General features: G+C 41.7%; 3 protein-coding genes across 4 annotated transcripts in view; 2 read left to right on the top strand and 1 right to left on the bottom strand.

The window, feature by feature from the left end:
• Positions 1-4,384, top strand: part of LOC143354275 (uncharacterized) — a 38,570-nt gene extending 34,186 nt beyond the window's left edge. Inside the window, exon 10 of the mRNA XM_076788236.1 lies at positions 43-4,384. Within this exon, the coding sequence (XP_076644351.1) occupies positions 43-212 (170 nt within the window). The 3' untranslated portion in view covers positions 213-4,384. The remainder of the gene's footprint in view (positions 1-42) is intronic.
• A 103-nt stretch (positions 4,385-4,487) lies between these two features.
• Positions 4,488-27,859, bottom strand: LOC143354274 (COMM domain-containing protein 4). Of its 2 annotated transcripts, none has more exons than XR_013082307.1 (8): positions 27,743-27,859; positions 7,813-7,870; positions 7,668-7,739; positions 7,531-7,596; positions 6,485-6,524; positions 6,157-6,362; positions 4,754-4,900; positions 4,488-4,670 (listed from the first exon to the last, which is right to left on the bottom strand). XR_013082307.1 is itself a non-coding variant. In XM_076788235.1 (8 exons), the coding sequence occupies exons 2-8, from the start codon at positions 7,813-7,815 to the stop codon at positions 4,633-4,635; spliced, it is 567 nt and encodes a 188-aa protein (XP_076644350.1). In that variant the 5' UTR covers positions 7,816-7,870; positions 27,743-27,856; the 3' UTR covers positions 4,488-4,632. The 2 variants fall into 2 exon arrangements, 1 of the variants encoding a protein (XP_076644350.1); XM_076788235.1 differs by having other exon boundaries at positions 6,162-6,362; positions 27,743-27,856.
• LOC143354641 (uncharacterized) lies at positions 22,848-26,764 on the top strand. Its single transcript, XM_076788900.1, has 6 exons — positions 22,848-23,115; positions 24,767-25,014; positions 25,088-25,197; positions 25,498-25,921; positions 26,002-26,131; positions 26,203-26,764. Exons 2-6 carry the CDS (start codon positions 24,771-24,773, stop codon positions 26,333-26,335), a joined length of 1,041 nt encoding a protein of 346 aa, XP_076645015.1. The 5' UTR covers positions 22,848-23,115; positions 24,767-24,770; the 3' UTR covers positions 26,336-26,764.
• Positions 27,860-27,901: the final 42 nt, after the last annotated feature.

The following is a 27,901-nucleotide window of genomic DNA, read 5'->3' as shown; positions in this document are numbered from 1 at the left end:
AGACTCGAGACTGATCATTGTTTTCTCTCGTCTGTCGTTTAGAAGTGACCATAATACCCACCTACGACACGGACACGCTGGGCTACTGGGTAGCCGACAACGAGGAAGCTCTCGCTGCGAATCGCATCGATCTCTCCCCGTCGGCGTCCCGATGTACGATCAATCTCCAGGACCATGAAACTAGTTGCAGTGCCTACAGACTCGAATTCTAGGGATTGGCAGCCTGCTCAGCCGTGATAGTCGAGTTCTGAGCGGTGTCCAGAATATACACCACCATCGTTTAGTTTCTGGACTCGTTTCCATACAAAATAGAGTCGACGCGAAACACACCTACCACCACCATCGCCACCAACACTTACCGTCCCTAACAGTTCCGTTGGTCAGCGACTTGCAGAACTTTGGAGATCGTTCAGCAGATACCGTCGCGTTAACGATTCGATCGCGACGCGTCGCGACGAATCGTATCGAATGTTCCCTTTGCAACATGTGTTGACACATGCACGTTGCATTCTTCTTTTCTCTTTTCTACGTTTCATCTTCATTTGCTTCTTCGAGCACGATCCGCGTGCATACGTGAGGACAGACTATTTTGGTACTTATCGTTTCGCTCGTAATTTCGTGAAACAATTGATTCTCGACTTGTGAGTTCTTTCTATGTTCGGCCTGTAGAGGGAGAAGAAGAAGTCTTCTGTTCGCAAAATCGGTGCAACGACGACGCGACGGTCGTAGCGTGCAGAGACGCGAGAACGAGCCGCGATTGCAACCGAGAACGGTCAAAGAAACGACCGAGGGAATGAACGAAAGGAGAGAGAGAGAGAGAGAAGGAAGAGGCAAAGAAGAAAGTAATCGGGACTTGAAACGATCTCTGAAAATTTTTGACAAGATTCTCGGTTACCGTGAAAGCAGAACCTTGCGCAGTTGATTCGAGGGGGCATGCTGGCTGAAAGGGACCGCCATCGAACGGTTAACAAGCAAACGTTACAGATCACGGATCACACAGATACCGATCACGGATGAGAATAACCGGTGACGGTTAATGAATGACGGATCAAATTTACCGAAAGTTTATGCTGCCTTGCTAGAGCGAAAGAAAGCCGTGCCTCGCCGGTATATCCATCCAATGAACAATGTCCACGTTCGATCGTCCTACCGGAAGAAAAATCTGAATTTGTTCGTGGTTCGATTGCAGAGCTGATCTCGCTCCGGTTGTTCCCTCTTCCCATCGACCTGTCGTCGATCCGTTTGTTGATATTTTTTGAACGTGGAATACGATCGATTCGCAGCATACGAAATATCTACCGAGTACCTACCTACCTACCTACACGTTGACGGTCGAATTCAACTATACGGTCAGACAACCGTTGACCTGCTTGTTCATCGAACGAATATACTCGCCTACGCGTATGTATATCGGTCGACGGAAAGAGATCTCAAGAAACTCGTAGAGGCTCCGACACTTGGAAAGAGAACGAAGCATTAAATACTCGATTCCCTGCTTTTATCGCGCCAGAGTCCTCTAGTCTATCCTCTATCGAGAGAAAATTACGCTTGTTCGGACTCGACGAGCAGCAACTGAAAGTCATACGAATTTTCTCGATGGACCGCGCGCGCGTTCCCTCGTTACACGGCAAATTTCAGCGTAACGAGGGAACGCGCGAAATTTCATTCGAACGCGACACAATGACATCGCTATCGATATTGACGGCACCGACTAACGACGGGAGGATACAATGATGACAACGACGATAGCTATTATTTCGGCGGCTACGGTAATAGTTACAACGATGCAGACGACGAGGATGATGATGACGACGATGACGATGATGATAATGATGATGATGACGACGGTGGCAACGATGTCAACTGTTGACGATGTTAACGCTATTGGGAACGATCGCACATCTATCGTCGGTGACATTTCGACGAGCGAACATTCTCGTGTACAGTGATTCCTCTATATATGTCGCCAAGGCCTGGATGATAAACGTCGCGGAATTATCCCCATTACCGCGGGGATATAGCGAGAGGCCTCGAGTAGTGTAAACATAACACGGCTCGGGTATGTCTCCGGGACGATACCAGTCGCTGGCAAGACCCGTGGTTGTTGACATATATCAAGAATTCACTGTATATCTTCGATGTATGCATCCAAAATTGAAACGCAGACTAATTTCCGTGTACGTTAGATATATGCTATATAGATCGTATACGTATACCTATGTGTATCGTAACTATACACGCGTATACATGTACGTATATGTACAAGACGCGGATCATATACTTATCTGTATACAGATATACAAGTGTATAATACACGTTTGTAGAGTTTGTCGTCATCGCGTCCAACATTACTGTGCGTTTCCTGTTGTTTTATGTACTATAATTGCGTACGATTACGAGCAACGGAACCAACGACCGAGCAACGTGCAACCAAATAGTAGACGAAACGGCAATAACAAATCTTCCATACGAATAACACTATTTGCGCGCTCGATCATTCCGAATACAGCGAATCGTTTGATTGTTGTGAACGCGACGAGATATGACACAGGAGCCGATCAAAACCGCAAACGAAAGTATCGCGCCACTCTGACTGCTTTCACCGCCATTTTTCTTCTACCAAGCAACACCACCGTCACAGCGGTGTCGTTATTGTAACAGTATCGTTATCGTCGTTTTCATCGCCGTAATCATCACCGTTATCACGATCGTTATCATCGTTGCTGGGCGTTTGTTGTAATTCATTTTGACATTTCGCGCGTCGCCATGGTCGACGAAACTATTATTGTTGTTATGACACACTTCTGTTGGCGTTCCTATCGTCGTAGACTATTGTACTATTGCTGTTATCGTTGTTGTCATTTCCATCGATAATTGTCAGCATCGTCATTATCATTGTCGTCACTGTTCGTTCGCGACCGCAAAGGATATCTTTGTTCGGGAAGGCAAAGTTAGGAGCGTAAATGTACGACGACGATAAAGCATGTACCTATGTATTTATGTATTATTTATTAACAAGTAATAAAGACCAGCTATTTAGGTAGGATGTTAAAATTATGAAATTGAATTTAACAGAAATAAAGAAACTAATAAATGAAATGAGAAGCTATAAACGATTGATGGAATGAAACGGAACGGAATGAAATGGTATGAGATGAAATGAAAATGGAATGAGACGAATGGAAACGCAACGCAACGCGAACGAAACGAAATGGACAATTAACGAAAGGTACGGCGCCTATGGATTAGGGTAAAGGGAGACGAATTTAAAATGAAAAGAGTCGAAGATGCAAAAGTATATATGTTAAAAAACGAGCTTTCACTAAAAACAGTTTAGATAAAGTACGATGGTCGCGAGGAAAGAGGAATACACGTATATTCGTATAGCATACCCACACACACACACACACACATAAAGAGAACACGTAAACATTCGCACGACACGTTCACACATGCAGACACACAGGCGTACACGTACCTACACACAAGGAGACAGAGGACAAAGACACTCGGGAGAGGTATAGAAAAGAAAATAGAGTGAAAGTCGATTGCGCAGAGAAAGAAGCGGAGAGAAAGAATGCTAAAGAATTACAAAGTGTAAGCCTCGACACTTGTACGAACCCCTAAACTCGCGGTGCTTATCGAGCGTGAGAACGGTGACACCGATTGCGTTTCATGCGATACGCCTAGGTATGTACTTGGATACGTGACACCAAAGTCGCCAGTCAACCGGTGTGCGAGATTAACGGATTTTGTTGGGGTAAACGCGTTTCGATCTCGTCGCTCCACCTTTTTCTAGTTCGAATCCGATGACGGTCAGCGTCGGACGCCAGTTCGGAACCGCGAGAATCGTCTCGGAGACCAATACGCACGATTATATGTATGTATGTATCCGTAGATCGAAGTTCGTTTACTCTCTCGGAGATCTCGGACGCGCAACAGTGTTCTAGTCAAGAGTATCATCTCGTTTCCAACGTTATCGTCATCTAGTCATTTGCACGCGTGTTTTCGTTCCCCCGCGTAACTTTACAGGTTCAATCGTGAACACGAAGAGAGCGGATCGGCGCGGTCTTTCGCGATAATTGTCTCGGGTATAAATGTCTACCTATCGGACGGGTCGCTCGCGGTTCTCACTCCTCGAAACGCATCCGTGTGTCGTGTTTTTCGAATAACGAATAAAAACAACTTGCTGTGGAGTGTTCATGGTGCTATGATTATTACTATGATTATAATTACTATGATTACGATCATTACTATTATTACTATTATTGCTATTATTACTATTATTACTATTATTACTATCATTACTATTATGATTATTATAGAAATAACGATGTTATGCTACATGACAAAAATGATAATATAATAAATATACATTATACCATAAACGAAATTCACATAGTTTGTGAAAACTGTTTCCTGTTTGACGAATTTAGTCCAATCGATTAAGAGCTACGTGGGAATTGTAAATCACGTTTGCGACACACTGAAGCATATTATTTTTGTGTTTATTTATTCTTATAGCGACGGCTGTTATTGTCCATCCAGTTGACACGGTACATTATTTTGGTAGAATCCATACACGGTATATGTATACACGCGTGATACATGGACACGATGATGAAGAGATACTCAAAGGTTTTCCATCAGCGCTTTCGCCCTCTGTAGTTCTTGAAAATAAAAACAAGAAAGCATCGGTTTAACAGGATTACTTTGTCGAACGGTAATAACGGACGCTGTCGAGCGCTCTTACCAGTAAGTAGAACATGAGCGTCCTCCTGCGAGATGTTGACGACAGAATCTTCTCCGTTGCCACCCAATTTATTCAGCTTCAAAGACAGCGTGGTGAACGGCGACGAGTTAGTGCAGGGCAACACTTGGATCGACGACAATCGACTGACTGCGAAAACGGTAGGTGGTCTTTATCGAAACGCAAGACGAGAGGACATTCTATTAACACTAAACCTACCCGAGCCCTAAAAGTAACTGATACATGTCTTGTGAAAATGACGAGATTGAATTCACAGTGAGTTCTCGATATATGTCAACAACGCGGGTCTTGCCAGCGTCAAGTATCGTTCAGGAGGCGTCCGAGGCCTCACGAGCTTCGGGGCCCCTCACGCGGTATACCCCGCGGTAGTGGGGATAATTCCGCGACGTTTATTGCCCAGGCCTTGGCGACATATATAGAGAAATCACTGTATTTGGATTTATGCTCTACTAAATACAGTAAATTCTCGTTACATTTGAAATACACAGGCCAAGCTAGAAACCTAAGAGTCATATCCGTCTACAAGTTCATAAGAAACCTATGACCTCTAAGCGCTACTGACAAGAAGACTCGGGAGCCGTCGCCGCCATCGTGAGACCAGAAAACCACAACTAATCCAGTGACAAAACTTCTTTAATTTTCGTTATTTTTTTATGAAACTTTTACCAACATATTCGTGGCATTTTTCTGATTAAAATGATACACACGTAGATATCATCGGAATTATATCATATTTGGTTTCATTTTAATAAAAAAAAAAATGCTACGAATATGTTGGTGAAAGTTTCATAAAAAAATAACGAAAATTAAAGAAGTTTTGTAATCGGATTAGTAGTGGTCTTCTGGTCTCACACCGATATAGCCGACAATGTTGCGGTCGCGACGGCTCTCGAGCTTCGGCCTCTCACCGCGGTGGTGTGGGTAGTTCCACTGACTCCAAATTGTAAGGTCGGCGCTGACTCGTAATGAGAATTCACTGTATACGTATTTAATGATTTCCCACGAAAGCATCTTATAATTTATCTAGTAATTGTAAAATCAAGCATCTGGAACCGGCCATTTTGACCGGCGGTGGTAGGTTTAGTGTTCAGCACAGGTAGAAGCGGAATTGCCATGGTGTCGCGTATTTAATCGGTCAGACTCGTACGGTCGATACATGGAAATGCGGGGTATAATAAATTTACGATATCGAAATGAATCCCGATTCACCAGGGAATAGTAGCCACGTTCGACTTTTATAATGCATGTATAATGCATGCGACAAAATCAGTTATAAAAGAACGGAACGGCGCAAAATAGACCGACGCGAAATGGAATTGAAACGGGACGTAACGGAACGGAACGAAACTGGAAAAATAAAGAACGGACGATTATCCAATTGAGACCTGACCTCTCAAAGACTGCGACGAGAGGGCATCCGTGATCCGAGGGCTGTTGTCAGTATGAAGTCTGGCAATCGCAGCGCTATGCTCCCGAGGTAGGCCAAGTTGTTGAAGTTCGCTGCTCAGATCGGCGGCGGAAACTCCATAACGCGCGGACGATACGAATATCAATTCGAGGGCGGCTATCATAGCTTTGGCGTCGCTCGGTTCTTCGTGGCGGAGGTACAAGAGTAAACAAGATTAGTCCAGCGAGTAGGATACCTCTAGTCCCGTTTTATACAGGAAACGTTAATTGTGAAATCTCACGAGAAGAAAACTCGACCGTGCTCACCTATTTTCGCATCTTGAGTCACCTTTTTTATCTTGTCCTCCTGAAAGACAGGCACCATGGATTTTACGCGATATCTCTCGCGTCTCTCGCATCTCTCGCATCGAGCAAATTTATCCGAAGCTTCGCTTTAATATATCATGTTAGGTTACGTGCTGCGAAAAGCTTTCGCGAAGGCGTATCACCGCCCTTGCGCGCAGCCCTCGCGGAATCGAATTTTTGTTTTTCGCGTGGACGTAAAGGAAAAGTTGGAGCAAGACCTAACGCGATTGTTGTCGAACCAAAAAAAAAATATATATATACAGGGTGAAATGAGAGAAACGAGAGCGAACAAGGGGCGGTAATTTACGTGTTATTTAATTAGTACCGGGCGTATGCGCGTAATTTAAATATCATCGAGAACTAAACGTTTCATGTTATAGTTGTAGTTGTAGGTACAGTGAATTCTCGATATACAGTGACGAGCAAAAGTGTAAACACACTTCGCTAGTTTTACATAAAACGTGACAATACAACCTATTTTTCAATTGAATGATGAAGCTTAGGTACTAATAACTATATGGTGAATGTGATAAACGAAACATAACAGTTTATGTTGAATATATGTCGAGTTTATGTGAAGCTTTATTTCGACCAGCACAATTACAGTGCAAAACTGTAAAAATTGTCTCCACTCCCTACTTTCGATAAATAGTCCGTATATAGTTAATATTAACGGAAATAAACTGCTGTGTTTTGTTTATCCTATTCACATTGTAATTATTAGTACCTAATCTTTATCATTCAATTGAAAAATAGGTTGTATCATCACGTTTTATCTAAAACTATTGAAGTGTGTTTACACTTTTGCTCGTGACTGTATGTCAACAACACACCTCGGCGTAAGAGTCCTCTCGAGCTTCGCGGCCCTCCACGGGGTATACCCCGCGGTAGTGGGGATAATTCCGCGACCTTTATCGTCCAGGCCTTGGCGACATATATCGAGAAATCACTGTAATACATTACTAATTGACTCGATCGATTACCACGCAAATTTCTATTGTACTTACGTCGAGTTCTCCTTCCGTAAGGTACTTTGCGACTGCCTGTCCCAATATCCTGATTTTGATAGACGTCTGCGAACATAGCGAGAATGCCATTTAGGACTTATCGATCGCTAACGAATCGAATAATTTCAGGCACGTACCATACGCGACAGCGTGTTGATTTCTGCCAACAGCCAGTCGGGACAATCTCCGTCACCTAGAAATCTGAATTTCTGCGAACAGGAAAAAAAGAAAATAAATCGCATGCGAGATTCGATGCTCTTGTTCGGACGACTAGCGCCGTACCATTTTGGCCGACCTTCCTCGAGAGTGTCTTCCGCGAAGGACGAACGGAACTCGTACCCTGGAAGACAAAACGAACACCTATAGTCCTAGGATGTAAGAATTCTCGGGACGAATTTCTCGTGTGCGGGACAAAGGAAATCTGTTTGCCCGCGACACAAAGAACATGCTCGACGCGTTCGGCCAGTCGCAGCTCCCCTAAATTTCCATTTCCAAGATGTAGGTTCACCTAGGAGTAATGGCGACCGTCGCGTCATAGCGTTCTTTCGCGCGTCGTTGCGTTTGACGCGCGCTTCGTTCGTCGTTCACGCGGAACTAAAGACGCTGTAGTTTTTCACTGGTTGAAAACCCCGCCTCGTCGGTAAAACTCCAACGAACGTTTCAAGTGTCGTGGAACAGGATTCATCGGGTGTAATTGTGTCGTCGGGTGAGAGATAAGACCTCGAGAAGAAGAGAAAAGTCGATACCTTCGGACCAGTGCGTAGGCAAGCGCACGTACTCTGTTTGCGAGCACGGTTGACAAGCCGGCAACGCATTTCCCTCATGACATGAACTTTTCCACTCGAAAGAAAGAAAAAAAAAAGCAGAAATAAACAAAGAAAGACGGAGCGATGGGAAGAAAGAAAAGAGAGAAAGAAAGAAAGAGAAGCCTGATGAAAAAGAGAAAGCGGTCGCAGAGCGTGTTTGCGTTGAACGGCCACGTAGATTGAGGTGGGTTTTACCCGGTGCGACGGCACCGCGAATTCCCCGTGCAATCCTCCCAATCTTTGGACCGCGACGAGGTCGCTCGCTGGATACGTCGAGGAACACCATAAATACCGAAGGAACGGTCTCCCCGTATCCATTTGTCATCCGCGAGTCGTCTCGCGAACAACAGGTGTGCGAGGACACCTAACCGCGTCTCGCCTTGCCTTGCCTTTCCTTTCCTTCCCTTGTCTCGCCTAACCTCGACTACCCTGGCCGCAACAGGTACATACACGGTCGCGATTCGCCAACACCGCAGTGTCGAATTCGTTGCACGTTCCTCCGAGTTTTTCGAAATGAAAGGACCACTTTTCGCCACGATTCTGTTATCGTCGGCTGCTCTGTTAACGTCCGGTGACATCGACGTGGTACGTTTCAAAGTGATCTTCCTATGGAAAAATGAGCGCCGAATCTTTGCAAAATCACCTTCTCCCTTTTTTCTCTTCGATCGTTTGCTCATACAGTGATTTCTCTGTACAGGGTCTACCCGTTTAAGTTTTGTCACCATTTTCTAGGCATTTCCGGTGGTGCAATTAAAAAATGTTGTAGACAAAAGTTTATCAGTACTTGGTGAGCTACATGTTCGCATGTTCTTAAATTTGAAAAAATGCTGTTTACGTAAAGTAAAGGTCACCTTGACGGTTTTTAGATCGCGTCATATGTTTTGGACATCGTAGGATTGTTGCTGACGTCGAGACGAATTGAACAGTGTACCATACTATCACCTTACATTGACCTCAAACTCGAAAATGTTGTGCAAACGTAATGTTAACGAAAAATTATTTCTTACGAAATAAGTCAAGTTACATCAGATGTTCGAACTGCGATCCATCTTCTGTGATACATAACTCCGCTCTTTGTATTAGATTTTTCGTTGTCGCCATAATTAGGGCTTCTCGGTTTATGTTATTACATGTAGTTGTTATGCGATTCCGAAATTCTTGAACATTACTGATTGTTGTGTCGTATACAACGGATTGCAGATATCCCCAAAGATAAAAATCTAAGGGAGACAGATCCGGAGATCGCGGTGGCAATTATAGCGACATGAAAGTCAAGGTGACCTTTACTTTTTTACGTAAAAAGCATCTTTTCAAATTCAAGTATATGCGAACATGTAGCTCACCAAGTACTGATAAACTTTTGTCTACAACATTTTTTATTTGCACTACCGGAAATGCCTAGAAAATGGTGACAAAACTTAACGGGTAGACCCTGTACATGTCGCCAAGGCCTCGATGATAAACGTCGCGGAATTATCCCCACTACCGCGGGGTATACTCCGTGAGGCGACACGGAGCTCGAGAGGCCTCGGACGCCGGGGACTGTAAACATAACACGGTGTTGTTGACAAATATCGAGAATTCACTGTAATTGACTCTATTAGTTCGTCCATACTATACTATACCATGGCATATCATAGTGCAGTGTAGTATACCATTATATTATACGTATAGTTCAACGCGGAAACTTTGAAAGTTGCAATAACAACTCGAGTAACGACTCGACGAAAGTTTTAGTCCTCCAGTTGAAGAGAGAAATGTTGGCGTGCCTGGGAAACGCTCTTCTCCCTGGAGCGTCGTTTTGGCCTCGCATTTTTCCTTCTTACTTCTTCCTTTGCCATACTCGCTTCGCAACGATGGGATTGATAAGCCCATTGATAAGCTTTCTATTAGGTCGTTGCGTATGAAACGTCCGATTCTCAACAGTAACTTTAAACAAACATAATTTTCTCGAAATAACATAACAAACATAATTTCTCGATTAAAATAAGCTTCATTGTAATCGTCATATTCTGTCAAAAAATGAGTTTTTCGATTATACTATTGTAAATGTTGAATTTTTTGGTTGTTCACCTTCCACGTTTATTAGATTGTCATTTATCATCTATATTGTTTACTACTACTACCAGTGCGTTTATTTACCACCACATTTTGACCAACCATCGCATAATGTCGTCGTCAGTATGTTTATTGTTTCGCTCATACAAACAGAATACACGTCGGTCACATTGACCGATGATGAGATAAATTTCATTTAAAAGTAAAGGTGGGCATCCAGATAGAAACTGAAGGTAGGAATTAAAATATGAAGTTTGTACCTTCAAATAGTCTACACGATAAACCTGTAGATTATAATAGTATCTCTTGATTAGAACACTGTATCAAACTTTTACTCTGAAATCGGTCAATTCATATGCAACGAGCAACTAATAATATGTACAGTGATTTCTCTATATATGTCGCCAAGGCCTGGAGGATATACGTCGCGGAATTATCCCCACTACCGCGGGGTATATCCCGTGAGGGGCCAAGAAGCTCGAGAGGCTTCGGACGCCTCCTGGACGATACACGACACTGTCAAGACCCGTGTTGTTGACATATATCGAGAATTTACTGTATGTTTCTACTAAATAGCTGTCGAAATGCGACTAAACGTTTGGCGCGTGTTCGTAGGTGACGGATGTTCCTCGGGATGCGTTGTCGTATCAATCCGTGGGAAAACGAGTTCCAAGATGGCGCGGCGACGTACGCGTCGACGATGACGATTCCGGCGGCGGTTCGCGATCTCTGGTTGAATCGATCGCGTTACCGTTCCACATCGCGGCCAGGTAATTCTATCGATTCCAATTGACGAGCGCGCAAATGAAATGTCTAGACAGCAAGGAAATTTTACGATTCAGGCGCTCGAGACAGATTTCCGGACGATCGCGGCACGATCCATCAAAACCGATCGTAATCGTGTCGATGGGCGTACGGGGGGATCCGATCGAGAAGTGGGATCCTCTGGCGTCGTACAATACGGAGAGGAGCGCGTACTATAGAGAGCATCGCATGATAATGGAGAATCCGATGTACGTCAACGAACCGGGATACATGTACATACTACACAACGACGGAAACAAGCTGAAGAATCGTATTGGGCCGAACGATCAACCCATGCCCCGAGGCAAAAGGATTCGATCGAGCTGGTGGACGGATCTCGAGGAAGCGGAACAGGACGATCACGGGATTCGAATGCAAAGAAGACGCGGTGATTCGAGCAACGAGCACGCGAGCGAGGTCTCCGCGAGGGAAACGAACGATCGAATCCCCGGCCAAAGAAACAAACACTCTTCTCCCCTATCAGGTTTATTCCGACAGCCTTACTTCATTTCGAGAGGGAAAAAAACGAATTTTCCAGTAAACGCCGAAAAACTTTCCGGGAGGAGCGCGCGGCGGAACGACGACGACGGTGGCGACGGCGATTGCAAATTTACGGAAAGTTTCGAATCCGGAGAGCAAGACGACCATTTCGAGCGAGCTATCGTCGCGAGAAAAAGACCGAAATCGTCGAACGGCGGGACGACCTTGGCGAATAAGTTGAAGGAGTCGCAGCGCTACTACATACACCCGGGTAAGAGGACGCATAGAGCAAGCGGTACCGAATCGACGGAATCGATCTAACACGTCCAGAAAAATGGAAATCTTGTCGCGACATGTAACGCGCCCGCGTCGAGCCCAATCAGTTCCAAGCGAAATGCTGTATTCTACAATATAATACCTAGAATATAAGTACAGTGATTTCTTTATATATGTCGCCAAGGCCTGGACGATAAACGTCGCGGAATCATCCCCACTACCGCGGGGTATGCCCCGTGAGGAACCACGAAGCTCGAGAGGCCTCGGTAAACATAACACGGCTCGGGTATGTCTCCTGGACGATATGTGTTGTTGACATACATCGAGAATTCACTGTAACGCTTACGTAATTACTCGTAACTATTCGTAAATATTCGTATTTGTATTGCATCGGTATATCGACGTACCGGCATGGCACTCTCGTACGACATTCAGTGACTCTCACTCACATTCTTTATCATTAGCACGATTGGTTGCTACATAAAGTGAGAAACAACTCAATACTAAAAGTTGTATTTTGCAACTTTTTTATGTGGACTTACATTGAAAATTTAGAAAGTACGATTTGTAGATCTGTATAAGTTATACATACTCTGAGAATTTCATTAAAATCGGCCAACGTTGCAATTAGCTAGAGATGTTTCAAAATGATCGCTAGACTGCGGATTTTATGCGTTTATGGCAAAAATGGGTAGGCGCGTTTTAAAACAGTAAAAGCGTTAGAAAAATTTTAAAATGCTGTTACATTTGTCAGATACTCTCACACTCCTACGATCATACCTACCCTAGCCTACGCCGTTTTAACCATAAGGGCCCCGAACCCAATAAATCACCTTCCGGAACTGAGTTTTCGTCGCCCATAGAAAAGTCAACCGTCCTCTCCGTCCTCTCACTCTTCCCCACCCTTTCCTTCTCTACTTTCTCTTCTTAGAACCAAATCGCAACAAGACTTTAGCCATCCTTGAAATAGACGAAAACCAGACATCCTCTCCAGCGACCATCCCTTGACTTGTTTCCGACTTTCACTTTTCCTCCCCCACAATTCTCCTACCCTAAAGTCATCCTTCTCCCCATTTTTCCTTGCATCACCAGCTCAGAATTCAGTCGCACTTCGAACCGAACGCATCGTGACACTAATTGTACAAAATAAAGAAATCAACTAAGAACGAAAGACTTTCTCCTTCCGGGATCACGACACAAAATTTGGCGCAGTCGGTAGGACCTGTCAGTGGTGGAAGAATAATAAGACTTTATTAAAAGTGTTCTTCATCTGTGGATTTTTATCCTTTGTGACGGGAACTAATAGTGTCAACCGGAGAGTCTACGGATCTAATCAGCCCCTCAGAGAAGGAAGTCAATCGCTGTCACGCACAGGAACTACTTCGCTGGTAGACGACAGGTACATACACCTTTGAATTTTGTTGCTTGTTGATCATCTTTTGTACTCAGATCACGATGTCTTTACCATATCCAGATAATTCCCCTAATTCCTCTAATTCCCCTAATTCCTCTAATTCCTCTAATTCCTCTAATTCCTCTGATTATCCAATACAATTTCTATGTAACCTAATTCCAAAGGAATTTTCTGGTAACCGGTACGAACTCGGGCAATTTATAGCCAATTGCAATAATGCAGACGAGCTCGCTTCAGCGAGACAGAAAACGCCTCTTTTGTACTTCATTCTTTCAAAAATCTCGGGAAATGCTAAAGAACAGCTTGCCCTTCAGAATTTTAGTACTTGGACAGATTTAAAAGAACAGCTTAAAATATTATTTCAAGATAAGAAACATTATTGTCAAATAATGGAAGAACTAAACAATAGTAGACAACATCATTCCGAAAATATTACCGCTTTCTACCAAAGATTATTAACCTTGTCCTCAAGAGCACTTAGCGCAATACAACAATATTCAAATGATCCTCTAGAAATTCCAGGAAAAAAAAAATCCGTTGAAGAAACGACCTTAAATCGATTCGTTTATCATAGTTGTCCTCAGATTTCTCAAATGCTGAGATGGAAAGAATTTAGTTCCTTAAATTCCGCATATTCCGCCGCCGTCGCAGAAGAACGAGCCTTAAATATGCATAAATACGCTAGGCGAGAATCTTGTACCATTTGCGGTAGAACAAATCATGGATCATCACAATGTAGATCAAGATTACCTGGCCCTGATCGTAATAGAGTCATTAATAACGTACAAGTTTCTAAACCAAATCAAAGCTCTTATCGAAACCAACAGCAGTATCAATCTCCGAATGAATTTCGCCAACCTCAAATGCAAAATCGAATTCAACATCAAAATCCTATTCGTTCAGACACGATTCAACATGCTAGCCAATTAAAGTTTTGCAATTATTGTAAAAAACAAGGTCACGTAATTATAGAATGTCGGAAAAGACAATATAATAATAATCGAAGGCAACAAATAACTAATAATACGACTCGACAGACCGAAAACGCCGCGGTACATTTAAACTCGCAGGAACCCCCAGCAACGAACACCGAGCTGGAGGGTCCGATCTCTCGCTTAACGGTGTTCGAGAATTAACCATGTCCATACCATGCGATAATTTAGATTATATTATAGTACCATCGTTACACTCGAAAAACGCAAATCAAGCCTTCACATTCTTGGTAGATACAGGCGCAAACATATCGTTAATTAAAGCGTGCAAATTAAATCCTAACACGTATTTCAATTCTAGAGATAAATTAGTACTACAAGGTCTTAGCGTGAATACCCCAGTCGAAACTGTAGGCAGTTGTTTGATTCCTGTACAAGTAGGTGATTCCACTATCGACATAAAATTCCATATCCTAAACCAAGCAACAAACGTCCCTTTCGACGGCTTATTAGGTAAAGATTTTTTACAGAAAGAATCTGCGATTATCGACTATCAATCACGCACTCTATCTCTTAAGTCATCAACGATACCAATTAACTTAAATCATCAAAAATTTGAAAACCAAAATATAAATTTAATCAAGCTTAAGGCGCGAACTGAAACCCTCATTGAAATCGAAATACAAAATCCCGAAATCCAAGAAGGTATTGTTCCGGAATTAGAATTACAAAAAGGAGTTTATTTGTCAAAAGCAATCATTAAAGTAAACGAAAATAATAGAGCTTATGCTACGATTTTAAACACGCGCATAATAGATTTACAAATAAAACCAATTTCGGTATACTTAGAGCGACTTCCGCACAGCTCCGCGATCCTTGTAACAAATAATTCAAACTCACCTATACTAAAGCGACAACAAGTATTAGAAAACAACATGCGGTTGGAACATCTAAATTCAGAGGAACGACGATCAATTTTAAATATTTGTAAAGAATATTACGATATATTTCATCTTTCCGACGATATATTAACTGTAACAAATACTATGGAACATGAAATTAACTTAACTAATCCTACTCCCATTTATACTAAATCATATAGATACCCGGAAATTCACAAACACGAAGTAAACAACCAAATAGATAAAATGTTAAAACAAGGAATAATACAACCATCTACTTCTCCATGGTCATCCCCCTTATGGATAGTACCAAAAAAATCGGATTCCTCCGGTGAACGAAAATGGAGAGTTGTAATTGACTATAGACGCCTAAACGACGTTACAATCGGTGATGCCTATCCCTTACCCAATATCGAGGATATTTTAGACCAACTAGGACATTCAAAATATTTTACAACCCTAGACCTGGCATCTGGGTTTCACCAAATTCCGATGCGAGAATCCGACAAACAGAAAACAGCCTTCACCACCCCTCTAGGACACTATGAATTCACGAGAATGCCCTTTGGGTTAAGAAACGCTCCTGCAACCTTTCAAAGGCTAATGAACTCAATCCTAACTGGTTTGCAAGGTCTCCAATGTTTCGTTTATCTTGACGATATCGTCATTTATGCATCATCGATCGAGGAACATTCAATAAAATTGAAATCCATTTTTGACCGTTTAAGAAAAAACAATTTAAAACTACAACCTGATAAATGTGAATTCATGCGACATGAAGTGGCATACTTAGGCCACATTATATCGGACAAGGGTGTCCAACCAAATCCTGACAAAATTAATGCCATTGCTAAATTTCCTACACCTAAAAATCAAAAAGATATCAAAAGTTTCCTAGGCCTTGTCGGCTACTATCGAAAATTCATACATAATTTTGCTGCTATCGCTAAACCATTAACGATTTTATTAAAAAAGGATACATTTTTCGAATGGACCTCCGAACAAACGAAATCTTTCGACAATTTTAAGCAAATATTAACAACACAACCAATTCTCCAATATCCCGATTTTAATCAAGAATTTATTCTTACCACCGATGCCTCTAACTATGCAATCGGTTCTGTACTAAGCCAAGGTCCTATCGGAAAGGATTTACCAATTGCATACGCTTCTCGTACCCTAAATAAGAGTGAACAGAATTACAGTACAACAGAGAAGGAGTTACTTTCTATTGTTTGGAGTGTTAGGCATTTTAGGCCCTACCTGTATGGCCGACGGTTCCGCATCGTAACAGACCATAAACCGCTTACCTGGCTATTCAATTGCAAAGACCCGGGAAGTCGACTACTACGTTGGCGACTGAAATTAGAAGACTACGATTATGAAATTACGTATAAACCAGGAAAACTCAATTCGAATGCGGACGCGCTATCCCGCGCTCCATTAATAAATGTCATTCAAAATAGCCAACCTTTCGACAGTTTTATACAATATCATTATAAAAATCTGGACATCCCAAAAATCAAATCTATTCCCTGTGACAAATTTAATTATTTCCCAAATGTCTTATTTTATTCGAAAGATTTAGACGAGAGCTTTTTATTTTCAGAAGCGTTACGAAACAAATACGACATGTCCAAAAGCAAAGAACCCGATGACCTGTACTCATGTATAAAACTCGTTAACGACACGCAAACCACATATATCTGTATTTGTAAAGCATTTCACTTCGATAAATTAGAATATAAAGAAATATTTTACTCACTACAAACTTTGAATAAACATTTGCAAGAAAACAATTATTCCGGAAATCTTTATATCCACGATGTTACAATTAATAATAAAAATATTAAAAAAAGCATGTTCGGTGAAATTATATATTATATTTTCAAGGATACGAATATTACACCTATTATCTTAGATACTGAACGCGTCACTCCTAAAACAAAAGACGAAATCATACAAATCTTACAAGAAAATCATGATTCCAAGTTGGCTGGTCATTCAGGTTTCCTTAGAACATATAGAAGAATCAAGGAATTTTATAAGTGGGACTCAATGAAGAAAGACATAAAAAATTATATAAAGAAATGCCCCTCTTGCCAAATAAATAAAACCAATTTCCGACCCTCTAAGGCTCCAATGGAAATCACGTCTACGTCCAATAAACCCTTTGAGAAACTTGCAATCGATATTGTCGGACCTTTACCGCAAACCTTAAACAACAATCGTTTTATACTCACTATGCAAGACGACTTAACAAAATTCTCATATGCTATTCCTATTCCGAATCATGAATCTGAAACCGTTGCCAGAGAATTGTCGAAATTTATAACCTTGTTCGGAATTCCTAGATCTATACTCACCGACCAAGGAACTGATTTTATGTCACGTTTAATAAAAGATCTAACTAAACTATTCAGCACCAAACACATAGTATCTTCCCCTTATCACCCTCAGACTAATGGCGCTCTAGAGAGATCGCATTTAACTTTAAAAGATTACTTAAAACATTACATTAATGACAAACAAACCGATTGGGACGAATACATAAGTTTTGCAATGCTAGCATACAATACGCATGTACATAGATCAACCGGATTTTCTCCATACGAAATACTCTTCGGAAACAAACCATATTTACCGAGTAATATAACTCAGGAACCTACACTCAACTATTCTTACGACGATTACGTAGTTAATTTGAAACAAAAATTAAATCATACACAAAAAATAGCAAGAGATAACTTAATACAGTCCAAAACAAAATCAAAAACTTATTATGATAACAGAATCATTTTACACAAATACAACATCGATGATTTAGTATATATTTTAAATAAACAAAATACCCCTGGATTAAACAAAAAACTTACGCCTAATTATAAAGGCCCCTACAAAATAACAAAGGTTAATCCTAATAATACAGTTCAAATTCTAAAGAATAGGAAACTAATCACATACCATACTAATTTACTGAAACCTTTTGTTTCAGGCAATGAGGATGATTAGGAACTATTATTCTCGATTCACGCTACCATTGCTAATACTCCTCTCACTAACTCCCACCTATCCTCGCACAATTAAACCCTATTATGAAATTTTTAAAATAAATAATAACGTAGGATTATATTACAACCATGTAGGCAGCATAAAACTATCAAACTCGCAATATACTTTATTGACTCATATCAATCTTACAATCGCAGAACGACGATACGACCAACTTTTTAGATTTTATACGAAATCTTTAAATATGTGTGCAAATAAACCCACACAAATACTTCATAATGATAATGAGTACTTTTGTCACCAATCTCTTCAAACTATACAATCGCGTATCTCAGTAATTAAGGATAAAATTGAAACTTTAAAGTACATGATAAACAACGAATCAATTAAAGGTAAAACGATAACAAAAAGAGGATTATTTGACAGCACTGCTTATATTCTACGTTGGCTATTCGGCACTCCTAGTATCGAGGACGTCGAATTTTATAAGAAAACAATAGACTCAACTACCTTTGAAAACAGAAATGTCCAGTTATTAATGAAACAACAAATCTCAATTATTAGCAACACCATCCAAAATTTCAACTCATCTATTCAAAACCTCCGTGCTGATGAGGATAAACTTAATGAAAACATCAAACTATTCAATAACTTTTCTAATTTGACCACTAATTACCTTAACGATATTTTTAAACGACATCTCATTCTCGAACAAATATTTTCTCTATCACAAATATCTTCGGAACTAGATGACTACTACAACACGATTATCTATTCTATCACATTAGGAATTCATAACATATTACACCCACAGATAATCACCCCTCAAAACCTACTCCATGAATTGAACAATATTACTCTCAGAGAAGGATTGAAATGGCCTATTGCATTAACATATTCCAACATATACAAGTACGAAAAATTGCATCAATTAAACATTGTCTGTATCAATAATATACTAATATTCAATATTAAAATTCCATTAATCGAGGAAACACATTACGAGCTCTACGAAATGTTACCGTTCCCTGCTCCTCTCAACCCTTCAAATACCTACTCATATATCCAACCGAGTTCTCCCTACATCTTACTGAGTACAAATAAGGTGTATTACACATTGCTTCAAAATCTCGAAGCATGTTTATCAGTCGATACCGGTGAACGCATTTGTTCCATCAAACACGTGACTCGAACATCTGGACAACCAACATGCGAGTCAACGCTACTCACCTCCACTGTCAAGAGAATACCATCATCGTGTCAGATTCATACAACCGAACCTGATTTCGAGATGTGGCACTACATCCAAAACAACGAATGGATCTTTACCGCCGTGCATCCTTTACAATTAACTCTGACATGCTCTCCGACACATATTGAAGACGTCGAACTAACATCCGCCGGAATTATTCGACTTCAACCCCAATGCAAGGGTTATACAAAAACAATAGTTTTGGAACCGTCAGAAAAAGTCACTACAAATCGTAGTCATAATTCAACACCGCACAACATCGTTGAAGATGATTGCTGTCCCAAAACACACGGGAATTCCATAATTACGCCAGTACGTTTGACACCAATCAAAATCACAAATACGAGAACAGAAGAATTTAAATATCTAAATCACAAAGTTACTCAACTGGATACTCTCCTACAAGAGCAACTAAAAAAACCGACAACCATCTACCATAACCAATGGCACACGGTTCTACTAAGTGTCACAATATCTATTGTCGGATTGATACTTATAATCAACCTTTTACGCTACTGTGGATTACTGCGGCCTACAATGAGACACCTGTGTTTCGCTAAGGAATCAAAATCAATAAAGGATACCTGCTGCTTCAAAGTAATCAACACGAACATCAACACTGCACCTGTGGCGAGGACACAGTTGTCACAAATTCTGGAAGAAGAATACAGGGCCAAGTCAGAAGAGAGGGAATTTGACCCTCGCTCAACCCATAATTTTGATGGTTACCGCCAAGCTGATCCCTCGATCCAGCCGACCTTACCACATGGACTAAGAAGATCATCATCCCGTACCCCTTCCGTAAATATGGATTAATCCCATTGCGATTCATTAATAATAATAAAAAATATATATATTATAGATAAGATTACATCATATCGCGATCCGTATTTATAGTTTAATATTGACATCATTGCGTTAATTTTATTATTCTTGCGTTATATCATCCGCATCCCTAATTTACAAACTCGTTACACATTCATAATCTTTCACATGCGAACTACTTACTAATACTATCATTATGTAAACCAATATCATTAATGTAAAATTATTGCTAGATATTATTGTCATTCCGTATTACTAATTTTTACCGTACCACGTTTATAATGTCGACCGCAGCGATAGAATCTAATTAATTCACGTTTTGATATCCGTAAATTAATCTACAGGAGGGAGGTGTCAGATACTCTCACACTCCTACGATCATACCTACCCTAGCCTACGCCGTTTTAACCATAAGGGCCCCGAACCCAATAAATCACCTTCCGGAACTGAGTTTTCGTCGCCCATAGAAAAGTCAACCGTCCTCTCCGTCCTCTCACTCTTCCCCACCCTTTCCTTCTCTACTTTCTCTTCTTAGAACCAAATCGCAACAAGACTTTAGCCATCCTTGAAATAGACGAAAACCAGACATCCTCTCCAGCGACCATCCCTTGACTTGTTTCCGACTTTCACTTTTCCTCCCCCACAATTCTCCTACCCTAAAGTCATCCTTCTCCCCATTTTTCCTTGCATCACCAGCTCAGAATTCAGTCGCACTTCGAACCGAACGCATCGTGACACTAATTGTACAAAATAAAGAAATCAACTAAGAACGAAAGACTTTCTCCTTCCGGGATCACGACACATTATTTTCAACCTGTTATACATATTAAGAAAAAAAATAAATTTCTGTTTCACTCCGGAAAATTTTTATTTTGCATAAAGATTCGCAGTCTAATAATCACATAAGGGCGAAACTCCCTGACAAGGTCAAAACTCTGCGACTTTCACCCTTAAGTTTTCATCGTTAAACGTTTGTAGCTCATTGCGACGTTGACCGGTTTAGATGAAATATTCAGAATATGTATAATTGATACAGATGTACAAAACGTGCTTTTTAAATTTTTAGTATAAGCATTAAAAAGTTGCAAAATACAACCTTTAGTACTTTCTCTGCAATTTCGACCAATTGTAATTTTAATCAAACGTTAATCAATTGTTCTGACTTCTCAAACAAAATTCAAGTAGTATAGTCCAATATTGACAAAGTTGTGCGATTTTTAAAAGCGTCCGAATATTAGTGGGAGTCACTGTACCTACATTGTAATAGTTGGTGCAGAGTACTATACAGTATCAACGAATGCCAAGTAAGAATGTTAAACGGTCCATGGAGACGCCGGATTTCGAGCGGATAAATCTACCGACTGGAATGAATCGTGCGATCGTGTCTACTCTGGAGTAATTCCAAGTGTAAAGTATGCTTAAATATCAAGACAACAACCTCTTTTCGTTTCCGCTTTAACCCTTTGCCCTCGAAGCTATTTTAACTCCAAAACGAAACATTTCTTCCAACCGAGAATATTGCCCTTCTATATATTTTTTTCATGTTGTACATTCGAAAATGGTGCAACTTACTCGCACACTACCGAAATGTTTAGTAATTTATTAAATGCAAACAAATTTAATAACGTAAAAAATATTTTCAATAACGATACAGCAATTTTTAGTGGTGCCTTCCAGGCACCATTCGAGTGCTAAGGGTTAGTCGTGGATCGATAATTCGACGGATCGCGCTCGTGTTATCGATCTTGTTTCTATTATTTTATTACACATTATATTATATTACATTATGTGTTCTTGTTTATCGTTCGTTCGGATCGAACCCGGTCGGTAAGATCGAGGCAACTGAAAAGATTACGCAGCGCGTGAAATGAAAATTTACGATGGCGGTGCGCGACGATATTTCAGGACGCGAAGCAACACATTATTAACGTTTGCGCACATATGCGGCCCTCATTTTATGTATGAACTTGGCAAATTCTTTAAAAAATCTATCTGTATCCTGGAAAACGAATCGAAAAAGAAACGTTAATCGTATAACGGTGGTCATCTTTTGGTCCTTTCGTTTTTTCTTCCTCTCTGTGTTCTCATCTAATTTTGATGCGCACATCTGCATGTACATGCATATATGACCGAGCTTTGAAAGTAACTAATATACGTTGTCTTAAAAAAATGACGAGACTGAATTTATTTGGATTTCGTGCGGTTCGTATTATAATACGTGCTCTACTAAATATATTCATTTGATCATTACCACGAAATCATCTTTACAATTTCAGCAATTGTAAAATTAAAAATCTGGAACCGGTCAGTTTGACCGGCGGTGGTACGTTTAGTGTTAATCGGTTTGCATCCACTTAATACAATACGTGCCGGAAAGAGGTGAAGATACAAAGAGGAAGTGGTAGGTGTTTCTACCTGGGAAGAATAATGGCGCGAGCTTGAGAGGGTGGGAGGGTGCGTGCGTGTGTGTGTGTATGTGTGTAAGAGAGTGAGACAGAGAGAGAGAGAGAGATGAGAGGGATGGTAAAAGGTTGGAGGGGTTGTTTTTTTGGAGCCTGCGGATGAGCGGAGAGTGCGCCGGAGAACCACGTGGTGGATATAAGAAGAGCGACGCGTATCGTTACCGTCCATTGTACACCTTATTTCGGTGGAGCTCGTGCTCCAGGTAGTCGCGCGTATCGCACCGAATTTTGTCCGCAACGATCAAACAACAACGGTGATAGCCCGAGAGTCGACTGTTTGAAAGCCCAGGAGTACTTATTTGGTCGACTGGCCGCATCGAGAGGAAACCCTGATAGAATTGAATATTCGAAAGTGAATGCGAGTAAGTCTATGCACGCACATGTATATTTCGTACTGTCCATAATATGTATATTTTCCAATCGCTTCGTTCGTTATCGTCAAGCACGGCTGCGGATTAATATTCTCAAACGAATCGACGGACTGACAAAAATTGTACATTTGGCCACGTTATTGCGGAGAAAAAAGAAATGATTTCGACCGTGCTTCCTCTACGTTACTGTCGGGTCGTGTTATCCTTGATTTCGGTAAATTCAAATATCTCTTTCGGTTTGTCCCGTTGCATCTCTGTAGCCTCGTCGAGAACGACGATCAGACGACGAAAAGCTCGAAAATAGTTGCGAAGAGTTCGACTGATAGCGAATACAACATTCTAAACGCGTGTGATTTTCAATAGGACCCGATCCGATTCAATTCGAACCGAGTCGACTTGGGATTCTCGAACGATAGATATACGACGATGGAAATTTCGTAATGAATTTCCAGCGAATAACGATTGAGAAACGACAAGAGAAATACCGATTGAGAAACGAGAGGAAAAATATCTGCGCGGCGTCTAATGCGCGATAAAAGTATTGGATGCAAATGGTTTTTGAAAACGAATACTAAGTACTACGATGACAGGTTTGAAAGCTCTCGCTAACGAAATTTGAACGCGTATGCTGACGAAAGTGCACTTCTCTGCCCTCCCTCGCGGCATGTCATCCTTCGATTATCATTGTAAAAGCGTCGATCGACGAGAGAAAAAAAAAGGAAAACGGAAACGAGAAAATAATACGAAAAGAACGCGGCGCGTTACCGTCCTTTTTGCGCTTTCTCTGGAACGCGGACCGTGTATTGTTGCAATCGTAAATCTTGCCTAAATAACGAGAACGAAATATTTCGAAATAAATACGATTCTATTATACGTACGCACACGCGTACCTGTATGTGTTGTACCGACGCTATAATGTACGTCACATAGGTATGTACGCGTATACACATAACGTACAGTAGATATGTACGTACAATGTCTCTCTGCTACTAATGCGACTTTAATAGAAACACGCAATTGGCGGATTGTTTTTCGTAGAGAAGATTTCAGCCTGCTTACGTTCTTTTCGTAATAAAGAATTTCCCATGGCATATTACTTGTCTCCCGAGCCTAATGCCCGAGTCTAATAGATGCTCCTCCTCTTTTCGTGCGTTCTTAATCGCAAATGTATATTTCGCGGAAGAACGTTTTTCCATTAGAAAGTGCGAAGGACATTGAAATCAACCGTAGAATATTGTTCGCCGATATTGTTTTATAGCTTCGTCGGAACTGTTTACTGATCAACCATCCTCTTTCGCCTACATCCTTGCCCTCCTTATCCTCCGGATTTAATAAGTACGCAGGCACGCGTGGGTATATCTAAGAGGAATATCTTTCGCGATGGGCACAAGCGCAACCTAAATACAGGCACAGGCACGGGCACAAGTGAAATAACGAAATACATAGAAAATCTACTGTACGAACATACGGAACGCGTAATTGTATTTTTACCGCAGAAAATGTGCGTGCTTTCATTTGCGGGGGATGTCAGTAATTGTTAATATTATTTCGTTTAATCGATTCTGTTTCGCGGGCACGGATTCTGCTTGTGCGGTTAGGCGGGCTCGAGTAACTAACAACAAAATCGAACGATTTTCGTTAGAACGATGCGGACGTTTCTTCCGATGGTCTGCCTTCTGGCGCGCGTGGTCGTTGGAAATATGGAAGTTGGGAGTAACATCTCGGATATGACACGGCCGCGAACCGAAAACAACGACGAGCTCGAGAACCGAACGGAGAAACCTGGACCATGGATGGACGATGCATCGAAGGAATGGAACGGCGAACCCGATATTTCCCTCGCGATGGAAACTGACCGGAAAGAAGTCGATCCTGACGGGAGTGAAACGGGTGAGGACTAGCGACGCGTTGTCCTTCGAGGCAACGTCCTTTCGAACGGATCGCGAGAGAGTATTTGTTTCAGAAATCGCGGAGGAAACCAAGGGAAAGTCGGTCGATCTTATGAAAATTGTCGCGAAGCGAAGGGAAGAAGAAACTATGGACTCTTGGCTCGGTGCGACTACAAACGAGAAGGTTGGCTATTCCTCTAGAACTCATAATTCGTCCCACCTGGGACGTAACGCTATTATACACAGGCCAGATCGATTAACTCCACTTTTTGGAATACTTTGAATTTAAGTGTCAAAGCACTCGGTTCGGTGACAACTTTTCTTATTCGTCACATTCCTCCACTTGCTGTTTTATGGAGTTAGTCGATTTGGCAAGTGAGCGGCTGATATGTGCGTACATTATACAGTATACACACAGTATTCGCATAGGCATATGTGCGGCGGCAATTAGCGAAACGTGTTTAGTCGACGAAAGAAATTTTAGGACACTTCCCAAGAGGAGACGGATCCTTGGACGTATTGGTGGGGAGACAAAAGGAGTTCGCACGGGCAGAGTCAAGGCATTCGTCGACCGATTCGTGTGCCGTTCAATAGGTGGGGCGGTAAACGCGGAAGAGCGACGTATCCCCGTCACCCTGACAATGACCACGTTGGTGTGCCCGTTGACGGTTACGGCTCTAAAAGAAAGGCGGGCAGTGAAAGAATTGGATGGAAAATTCCGTTCAGCAGTTGGGCTGGGAAAAGGGCTCGAAACGAGGACGGAGACGAGGTTGGGGTTCGGAATCAAGATAGAGAAAATTATTCGGATCGACCTTCGATGAGGATGCCGATGACGGTGAGGTCGCCGTATCTTGACTTGTCCGTTGGCTCCTCGGTACCCGTCCACCGTATACTCGGTCTCGTCGCAGGTTAGTCAAATATTCGAGGTTACGCTGGTGGGCGATTACATAGCAATTACCATTTACCATTTCCGTTCGATTCGATTCAGATGAATTTCCCAAGAAGGAAAAGGCGGAGAGATTCAGGGGCAAGAACGAGATGGCTGCAAAAGACCAGGGATGGGCTGGAAAAGCTATCAATTTTCCTTACCAAAAAACGGCCGAGAATAACGACAACTGGTACGTAACACGAATTCGAATACAGATACAGACGCACGAGTGAAAGAATGAAATTTCATCCGATATTGCAGGTTCGTGGAAACTTACAGGCTAATCGCCACGAAGAAAGCTCAACCTGAACGTAACAAGACGTTCACGTTTGGACCCTGGCACGGTAAACGGAACTCGAAAGAGGGTCCCGGTTTCTTTCCTTGGGGTGGATAAAAGTGATTCGGAATATTAGCCCATGACAAAATAACTTTTCACCCGATTCAAGTTCAATCTGACGACGCGCAAACGCATAGCTAACATTTGGCGTACAGTTGTTATATCGCACAATACATTGTCACGACCTATACTACCTGTTCTACTCATTGGTATCGCTTGTAAATTCTGCTGTGTACACGTTGCGCTCGTACCTAAACGCACCATGTACTTTTATTGTTCGCTGTTCGATCACGGTCCGGTGCAATACATGATTACATGGGATATACGCGCGGTTTTCCAAAACAACCCTTCCATCTTTGCTTGATCTCTTCCACTTCTGCAAACCGATTCGTACGGTTGGCGCATTAAAGTTTCTCGAAATCGAAACCGAAACCGAAATCAAATTTGAAAAACGCGTCGCGAAGCGGGAACGTAATACGTGATACGGAAAACGGTGCGGCGGGACATTCAAAATATCGCGCTTGTTCGAAATTTGTTGCCGCCGCGTCGCGCATGCGCCGTGCCGCGCCGTCGAGTTGTGCGAGCACAGTCGCGGCAACGCGAAAGCGCGTGCGCGTCTCAATGGCGCAACGTAACTTTCGAATTCGTTTGTTGTTGTTGAAAAACCAAACCGCACCGGTATTTACGTGTTCGCGTACTATGCGAGAAGTATGAAACGGCTACGCGTTCGCGCGTGGAGACGAGAATAGTGTCAGAAGTAGAAAAGCTCGAGTATCCTATCGTCGAGTGAAATCGCTACGAACCGATTCAACGTGAGTTCAGTATGTTTGATTTCGGCGTATTCAGGTAGACAATTCTTTTCCCATTAAACGATTTATCTGTCTATTTTCCAATTTTCTCGTCTTTTCTTTCCTTTACTTCTATATTTCTTGATGTTCGAATAATTACGCGAGTAATAACGTCACGCGATGGTTGAATTGAACGTACCCTATTTACTTGTAACAAGCTTCGATAACCGATCTAACGTAGATAGGTTGCTGTACTGTCGATCGTATTCGACTCGAGCGATGCGCAAAGTTAATTGCTAATTGCTACCGCGAAGTCACTGTTTTCGGTGAAAGTGTTTCTCTGAGCAAACAGGTAAGTAAATATTTCGAATCGTTCAAAGAAAAGATCGGTTTAACGCGAGTTATCGTTGTTTATTCGACTATACCGAGTTCGTAGCGCCGACAATTTCATGAAACACGATAAAAATATAGACCTACTTACGTATACATATATCGTACATACGCGTCGAGTAGCAATGTATTATATGTAAATAAAGAATTGGACGGTGAGACCATTTGCCTCTGCATTCTATGGAAATGTGATTTATACTGCTGGGAATATGGTGCGTACGCACGGATCAAGATAGACTAGATTTCTACAAGATAGACTTTTTGAAAATATCGTTAAAGCACTTACCAAACGACGCGTAACTATAGTTTGGAAATATTGACGTATCGAAGCGTACAGGTTAGAAACGTTTCTGCGTCTACCGTCGCGTAACAGTGTGGCGCCAGTGTGGTAACGGCGCGCAGTCTTGCCAACCCAACGTAGATACCTACTGGTGGTACGCCTTGC

The sequence above is a fragment of the Halictus rubicundus genome, chromosome 5 (assembly GCF_050948215.1).
Source record: "Halictus rubicundus isolate RS-2024b chromosome 5, iyHalRubi1_principal, whole genome shotgun sequence".
Taxonomy (NCBI): domain Eukaryota; kingdom Metazoa; phylum Arthropoda; class Insecta; order Hymenoptera; family Halictidae; genus Halictus; species Halictus rubicundus.
Note: the sequence above shows the minus strand (reverse complement) of the source record. Positions and strands in the feature narration are given on the sequence as shown.

Bases quoted from the DNA above. Each gene is read 5' to 3' on its own strand.
- LOC143354274 (XM_076788235.1), bottom strand. The intron at 6,525-7,530 runs GTAAGTACAATA...CCTGTCTTTCAG, and splicing joins TTACGGAAGGAGAACTCGAC to GAGGACAAGATAAAAAAGGT. The intron at 4,901-6,161 runs GTCAGGTCTCAA...CCGTTTTCGCAG, and splicing joins CTCGTCGCAGTCTTTGAGAG to TCAGTCGATTGTCGTCGATC.
- LOC143354641 (XM_076788900.1), top strand. From the start codon at position 24,771: ATGCGGACGTTTCTTCCGATGGTCTGCCTTCTGGCGCGCGTGGTCGTT. The intron at 25,015-25,087 runs GTGAGGACTAGC...TATTTGTTTCAG, and splicing joins TCCTGACGGGAGTGAAACGG to AAATCGCGGAGGAAACCAAG. The intron at 25,922-26,001 runs GTTAGTCAAATA...GATTCGATTCAG, and splicing joins TATACTCGGTCTCGTCGCAG to ATGAATTTCCCAAGAAGGAA.